The following is an 8,086-nucleotide window of genomic DNA, read 5'->3' on the forward strand; positions in this document are numbered from 1 at the left end:
AGTGCGGTGAATTATAGTCCCATTGCAAAGCATGGGCATTTTTGCTAGTAGTATTAATAATAGAGAAAAGTTACTTCTATAATACTACTATTAAAACTTTTAAAATAATACTAAAATTAGAAGTCACTTTTAATAGAGAGAACTTTTAATACTATAGGAATTTTAATATTATTTTATGCTATTAATGATACATAAATACTAAATCAATTTTAGTATTTTTCTATTTTAGTTTAAACCTTATATTTGTTGTTGTAAATTATTTTAATACTTTAATTTATTTTTTGCTGATGTAAATTATTTTATATAATTTATATTTTCATGATAAATATTATATAAATAATGATTGATTAATTGACACATGTTGGATCCACGTCTAACGTACAGTCAGCGTGCCACGCCAGCTTATAGAGTAGGTTAGACCATATTTTGACAGGGATAATACCGCTTGCCAACTTTAGGGATCTACGGTGATCACATTGAAAGTTCAGGGACCGGAATGACACCGCCGGCCAAGTTTAGGAAGCTGGGGTGACCACCCTAAAAGTTCAGGGATCTGGATGACATCATCTGTCAAGTTTAGTGACCCACAGATATCATTTTAAAAGTTCAGGGACTTAGATGACACCGTCGGCCAAGTGCAGGTACCGATGGTGAATTTTGCTCCTTTTTGGGGGGGGGTTATCAGTCTATCGTCCCTCATTCATTCTTACCCTTGTTGATCGGAGTTTATAATGTCATAGCTTAGTCAGGAGCTTAGTCACTCAAGCCTGTACCTGTCCTGACCCATGTGTGGGCGCGTTTGTGGGTCCACCTTTTAAACTCACAAGTATATATAATAGTTATCTATTTAAATTGAGTCAATTTCTTATACGAGATTAATCCTTTATTATAAATGTCTTTCTTTCGACCACCCCTCCCCAATACAACCATCCCTCAACCCGTTGTCCCTCACTCTCATCCTTCTCGTTTTGAGTTTGGAGCTATGAAACCTTCGTTGGTCATGTCATAACCTAACCACATTAGCCCATGCGTGCCGTGTTTTTAAACTCACAACAGGTATACACAATAGTCACTGTACTAAGTTGAGTTAATTTCTGTCTATCACTCTCCCCCGTCCGTCCATCCCTTGATCCGTTATCCCTCACTCTCATCCTTCTCGGTTTAAGTGTGGAGCTACAAAAGTATTTTGTCAATCTCCTGTCATTTTCCCATACAAATTTAATCATTTATTGCATTAATATTTATTGCGGGCGTTGAAAATGGTTTGATTTAAGGTTGGGCTAAGCAGAGTCCAATTTAACAAAAATGGCTAGCTCATTATCATTCACACGAGCACCATGCAAAAATGACAAATGCGTGACACTGTTACTATTTCTGGTGGCAAATATATGCTGACAAATGGAGATGTGACATCCATAAGGATAGCATTAAGTTAAATATCCCAAACGCGATGGGTACAACGACCGCATATGCAATTGAGATTTTCACTCTGCAATATTGTCATCTAGGGCTTGGTTTGCTCAAGTACATAAGAATCAACATTGTTCATAGCACAAGTACGGGTTCGTTCTGACGAATCAGAGGTCACTGAACTTCGCCTTAATTACAATATATCCCCGGCTCCCCTGTTTCCTAATTTGATCGATGTCAATAGACTACAATTTAAGAGAACGTATTTGCCTTCAAACTTATAAATAAATAGAGAAACCCCAAAGACTAGAAACATGTTGGTTTGGGTCCTAGCCTTTCAATGAGATGTATCCGTTTTTAATCATCCACTCGAGATCCCAATGGTTGTTGGCATTCTTGGCAGTCCAATAGGACCATCCAAACGTGGCCTGTCTATACACATTCATCTGCGCTGCTGCGTACTTCTGGTACTCTTCCTTGGTTGCGTTTGGCACCTTCCACTCCGCAACCCACTCTCCTGCACAAAAGCAAAAGCACGAGATTTTCCTTTTTTTTAAAAAAAAAACAAGGCACGATAATAATACAGTGTGCTTCACATATTTATGCAGTTCTGTTTTGGTAAGGAAAAAAAGTACTCCCTCGGTTTCATATAAGTCACTTTTATACTTTTTTAGTACATCCATTTTGATAATAGATGAATCAAAAAGTCAAAGCGACTTGTAATTTGGAACCGTGGGAGTAGGAAAGTTGTCGGAGCCAATTTTTGCTGTTTAATTTGACTTACCAACAAAGGTGAGCGGGCCATTCTGGGTGGTGACGGAGGTGAGCTCGCCGGAGAAGTTGGTCCTGATAAAGTCGATGTTCTGCTGCATGGTGAAGTTGTTGAACATCCCGTTGAACACGGTGTAGTAATGCACGTCGATGACCGCGCCTTGGAACCCGCCGGCGAACTGGAGAAGCTCCGTGGAGTTCCCCGACGACAGGCGGTTGGACATGACCACGTAGGCCGTCGACGAGTGCTTCCGGACGGCGTCGTAGCCGTCGCGGTAGTACTTGGTGAGGCTGTCCAAGGTCGCTCGAGGCGCCAGCGGCTCGTTCATCAGCTCCACTGCGAACAGGCTCGGGCTCGTCGCGTATCTGTACGTAAAAATTACAGTAGGTGCCAAGGGATCAGTATCTTGTACATATGCGTGTAACTTAACTTGTTGGATGAATGAATTCAGAAGGCTGAATGAAGTGAAGTGAATGTGGTGTGGTGTGACGACCTGGATGCGAGGAAATCTATGACTTGCACCGTCTGCGCAATGTTGGCGTCTGTTGTTCCCCACTCCTGCGTGCCGTCTCTGGAGGAGCTGTGCTCCCAGGGGTTCTGTGATCCGGGAGCTGCGTGCAAGTCAATGATGACACCCAGCTTGTACTTCCTGTCCAAAGCAGATTAGCAGAAGCAGTGACGAACAACTCATCCTAGGTATATATATAAACTGAACATTTGAAGGCTAACTCTGAAGGCTTACGTACTCTGCCCATTTGAAGGCGTTGTCCAGGGCTTGGAGGGAACCTCCGACGTACGGAGCCGGAGGGTTGGGGTCACTGGCGATCCACCAACCTACTGGGATCCTCACTGCGGTCAGCCCGCTTGATGCGAAGAACTTGAAATCATCCTCAACTATGTAGGTGCTCCAATGGTCCTGAGGCAAGCCAAACCAATATAAATTAAAATCTTAGGCCTATTACTATTATTGGTGAACTTCAAACTTCAGATAATTATGCTACTCCGTGACTCCTAGGTCCAGTATATACAAGACTCCGTCCTTTTTCTTCAGGAGAAGGGCAAGGTCACGAGACTGCATTTCCTTCCAATATTGGGCCCGTTCGCTTGGAGGAATTCTGTAGGAATTTGGATGGTTTGGAGGAATGCTGAAGAAATTTATGAGAGAAAAACGTTGTTTCGGATGAAAAAAAAGGAGCAGATTAAACCGGATTTAAGGGCACGTGAATAGAGCCATTTAGTCTACCTATAAGCAAGGCTAGTGGGGCCTGAAACTTAATGACCAAGGACAAGGAGTTAGGCCCCGTTTAGTTCCATCCAAAAACCAAAAATTTTTGCATAGTAACCGTCACATCGAATCTTGCGGCACATGCATGGAGTACTAAATGTAGACGAAAAAAAAAACTAATTACACAGTTAGCCGAGAAATCGTGAGACGAATCTTTTAAGCCTAAATAGTCCATAATTGGACAATTTTTGTCAAATAAAAACGAAAGTGCTACAGTAGCCAAAAGCCAAAAATTTTCGGAACTAAACACGCCCTTACATTATGATGTTTGTGCCGCCACATACAAGTACGAAAGGGATTTGAAGAATTTCTAGTAACAAAGGCCTTGTTTAGATTGTAAGTTTTTTCACTCTCTCTTCATCACATCAAATCTTTAGACATATGCATGGAGTATTAAATGTAGATAAAAAAATAACTAATTACACAGTTTGATCGTAAATTACGAGACGAAACTTTTGAGCCTAGTTAGGCCATGATTGGACAATAATTATCAAATACAAACGAAAATGCTACAGTGCCAAATACTGATTCCTAACCTCAATCTAAACAAGGCCAAAGTTTACATGTGCATATTTAAATTTACTACGGACAGAAGACAAGCTTCCCTGTTTACTTGAGCTTATTCAACACTACTTTTCAGTTATGGAACAATGTTTTTCTCTTACAGCATTTCAGCATAAGCCAAATTTCAACATGAGCGAACACTGTTCTATGACTTTAGAACGTATATTCATTTGGCTTATGTTGAAATTGGGCTTATGCTGATGCTTATACTAAAATATTGTGAGAGAAAAACACTGTTCCATTACTTTAGAACGGGTATTCATTTGGGACATAAGAGAAGCTGTAAACATGTCAGATGGATTTTATTATACACAAAACTAAAATTGATAGCTGTCATGTTTTAGTCTATTGCGTTATTTAGCCTGTTCGCTTGTTGGTTTCAGCCAGTCCAAACCAGTCAGTCAATAGTATTTTTCTCTCATAATAAATCAATATCAGCCAGTCCAAATCAGCTCAGAAACCAACCAACAAACAGGCCGATTGTCACCAAAATGCTGCTACGTACGTAGTCACAACAGACGGCAGAGCTACATGGCAAAGACATGTGATTGCATGCCTCAGCCTCACAAGCGCGGCCACGGTCACATGTCTGGTGTTGCTTGGGTTGCATCCAAACTGACCAGGCAGTCCACAGCCTGTTCGTTTGGCTATGGCTTGTCATAAACGATCGTAAATTTTTAGCTAAAACATTATTTTTCTCTGACACGACACAGCCACCAGCAACGGACTTTGTTCCCACGTCTCCCGATGGGCACAGATGGATGCAGACGTGAGAGGACGGTACACCGAAACAAAACGGGCGACGACATGGACCTTTTCTAATAAACAAACTAAAGCCGGTAGGATCGTAGTCTGTGTGCATCAATCAGAGTTCAGACCGTAAGTCCGTAACGCACTAGTCGTCATCTTTTAGTGCTATCTAGACAGTGGGCCCCACCTGTCAACGGGAGAGTCCAGATGACAGGTGGGTCCCTGGGTTCTGTTTTTTTATCTTACCCTGAGCAGTGGCGTGGCCTTGTCGGTGCCGTAGCCGTTGCAGAGCTGGTACTCCCCTTGCAGCTGCTCCCCAACCTTGGTCATGAGGAACACCGACGCGTCGAAGTCGGACCACCGTGTGGGTTCACCGTAGTCCGCTATCACCTCGCCGGTTGCTACTGCCTGCATACAGTAACAGCAAAAATGATGGTTTTTCTCGATCGATGCTCTAGGCCAGTCCACGATCTCGATCACAATTTGTGCACGAGAAGGTTAAGCATGCATGCGACCAGTACAGTCTACAGGCCAACAGAAACCCCAATGGTCACGCCACATCAACCCGTGGCCGTCAATTACAATATCTACCACTGTACGGATGAGACTTTTCTGCGGCTGGCCCCAGCAGTGACGACTCGACTAAAAAAAACTGCTTTCTGCTGATTCTAACCAGGCGCATGATGAGTTGATGACACACTCGACACAGGATGTATGTGTACTCGTATCGTATGTATTTACCTGGACGAAGTAGCCGTTGGCCGCCTTGATCCGGACCCTGTTCTTGTCGAAGGGGCAGCGCACTATCTGGAACGTCTCCGGCAGGGTCGGCGTGGTGGCCGTCGCGACGATGATGCCGTCGCTGGCGCCGATGCCCACGAACTGGTTGCCGGCCGTCCGGAAGTTGAACGTCGTGTCGTTCGTCCTCCACAGCTGCATTATATTGGTTCATGCATGTTTTCATGCATTAAAAAAAAAGACGCGCGCGCACACACACGCACAGAAAAACAGCGACGACGCAGCGTACGTAGCTAGAATATCAACTGCGGCGGAATTCAAGTGCCACAGCAGCGTCGTCGGACGGACCTTGAACGTCTCCCAGTCGGAGGCCTGCGTCCGGTTGGCCACCACGGCGCCGCCGCCGCCCTGTTCCGCGGTCAGGTACGTCTTTCGCAGCGTTGACTTGAACTGCACCTGCGTGCCATCCTACATATAGGATAGGATAGGATAGGGTGACCAAGACGTACGGGCGCAGGTCTGCAGGCAAAGAGCGAGGCAGCGAGCCACAGAGGAAGGAAAGCCGCTAGGCATACGCACTGAGACTGTACGTACCAGGAGATCTTTGTTGGGGATGCCGTCGAAGAGGGAGGGCAGTATCCAGCCCTCGGTGACGAGCCAACCGCCGAGGCACACCGCCCGGACGGGGAGAGCTGGATACGAGGCCGCCGCCGCAGCCGGGCTCTGCTGGGACGACGCTGGCGGTGGCTTCTTGGTTGTAGGCGTAGGCCGCGGCGTCCTCTTGGCATCATCGGACAAGGAGCAGAGGCACGAGGCGCACAGGCACAGGAGGACGAAGCAGAGGCGCGTCACGAGCGGCCTCAAACCACCGCGGAAACCCATTGGCCTCTCCTCGGCTCTGGCTGCCTGGCAGGCCTTACTTTTGTCGTCCCAGCCGGCTGGGCAATCGCAGCTAGTATCTTATATGAGCTGCAGCTAGGATAGCACTAGTAGCAAGCAGTGATGGTGCCAGCCGCCCAGCCTCAAGTGAGGACTAGTGCGTCGGTAAGATGAAAACGTCCTTTGTCTTGGGATGGCGACGGGCGCTTCCGATCCTCCACTCCACTCCATGGACACGCTACCATGCTTGCCGTGCCGGTGGTCTGATGGCTCGATGCATGCATGCAAAGTCAGTGATTGATCCGATCCATTCGAGTCGAGTCGGCCTCGATTCGTTCCTTTTGTTTGAATATAAAAGACCCTTTTCCCTTTGAGATGCGGTTCTGAGCCTGCCAGTGCCAAGGCCCAAGAACAAGCACAATTCTGTTTTCTGAATGTTACTGCAGCAAACGACATTCGGCCACGGCCCTACCAACGACCTTTACAGGCTAGCAAACATATATACGATCCGCGTGTTACATACTCCAAGGTACATGCGACGACGACTCTAGAGTCAGGACACAGGACGGCATGCATCGGCGTCCTCACCGGGCTCACGGCGGAACGGAGGCAGGTGGGAGGACGACCCGATTGGCGACGAGCTCTTGGCCGTAGCGTCCGGCAATGGCCATGCGCTTGGATGCTTCCAGCTTTACCGCGGCGCCCGTGACCGGTGACCGTGAGCTAGAGGCGCCGGCACTAAAGTCGATCGGGCCCGCGTGCTGGGGCGGCATGGCATGGCACTAGGGATGAAAATGGTACGAATATTTTCCGATCGTATTTGAAACCGAATCCGTTTAGAAAGTTTGAGATCTGTCCGTATTCGAGTCCAGATATCCAACATCCGATACCGTATCCGTATCTAAATACTCAAATCGCATATTTATGATGTCGATATCCAATCGTATCATATTCGACATAGTTACACTATCCGTATTCGAATCCGAATTTGAACAGAAATATGAAAACAAATGTAATATCGACGTCCATATCCTATGCGTTTTCATCCCTACAGCACCCCACGCCCCCGGAAATGCATCGGGTGGTCGTGGTCCACCAGCGCGTCCGTCCGTGTCTGTCTCTGCCTGCCAACGAGTGCGGCGGCCGTGCGGGTGCGGTAATCAATAATCATCTCTTGCCGTCACGGAGCATGATGGCTGCTGTGCTGGGCACAGTGCACGCGCCCGGGTCTCAAGGTTTTGTTTGTCAGAGTGAACTCGTCACATGAGCAACAAACCGCGGTTTGCAGCTGCTATTTTATTTTCCATGGGATATTCCATTCCGTTTCCCACTTATTAAGTTCACTAATGTAGACCAATTAATCGTCGTCTCTGTGACTCTATTGTAACACACAGTAAAACACACTACTACTGCTAGTAGTTTTCAGGAACATCAGATTGATTCTTCTAGATATGCCAGCCAAAAGGCAAGAAACGGCTGTGACTGTGAACATGTGATAGGAGTCAATGACCAATATTTGGGATTAAAACTGATATTAATCCCTGTCGATGTCATCCTTGAGTGCCCCCGAGACGACAGCTAATTTGTTCAGCCTGTTGGGGTCACGCGTAAACCAAGCCTAATAAACTAGAATACAAAGGAAGCCCAGGTACCATTAGGAAGAGAAAATATTGAGCATAGGAATTGAT

The 8,086-nt window shown here is 46.2% G+C and overlaps 1 protein-coding gene across 1 annotated transcript; it reads right to left on the reverse strand.

Moving 5' to 3' along the window:
• Window positions 1–1,584: 1,584 nt before the first annotated feature.
• On the reverse strand, window positions 1,585–6,535 carry LOC136517605 (probable glucan 1,3-beta-glucosidase A). The gene is made up of 8 exons (XM_066511219.1): window positions 6,114–6,535; window positions 5,868–5,987; window positions 5,523–5,714; window positions 5,028–5,189; window positions 2,929–3,098; window positions 2,676–2,831; window positions 2,195–2,547; window positions 1,585–1,927 (listed from the first exon to the last, which is right to left on the reverse strand). The coding sequence occupies exons 1-8, from the start codon at window positions 6,399–6,401 to the stop codon at window positions 1,740–1,742; spliced, it is 1,629 nt and encodes a 542-aa protein (XP_066367316.1). The 5' UTR covers window positions 6,402–6,535; the 3' UTR covers window positions 1,585–1,739.
• Between the last annotated feature and the right edge of the window lie 1,551 nt (window positions 6,536–8,086).

This window comes from Miscanthus floridulus, chromosome 17 (genome assembly GCF_019320115.1).
Source record: "Miscanthus floridulus cultivar M001 chromosome 17, ASM1932011v1, whole genome shotgun sequence".
Taxonomy (NCBI): domain Eukaryota; kingdom Viridiplantae; phylum Streptophyta; class Magnoliopsida; order Poales; family Poaceae; genus Miscanthus; species Miscanthus floridulus.

Bases quoted from the DNA above. Each gene is read 5' to 3' on its own strand.
- LOC136517605 (XM_066511219.1), bottom strand. From the start codon at position 6,401: ATGGGTTTCCGCGGTGGTTTGAGGCCGCTCGTGACGCGCCTCTGCTTC. The intron at 5,190-5,522 runs GTAAATACATAC...TACTGTATGCAG, and splicing joins CCAACGGCTACTTCGTCCAG to GCAGTAGCAACCGGCGAGGT. The intron at 2,548-2,675 runs GTCGTCACACCA...TTTTACGTACAG, and splicing joins ATAGATTTCCTCGCATCCAG to ATACGCGACGAGCCCGAGCC.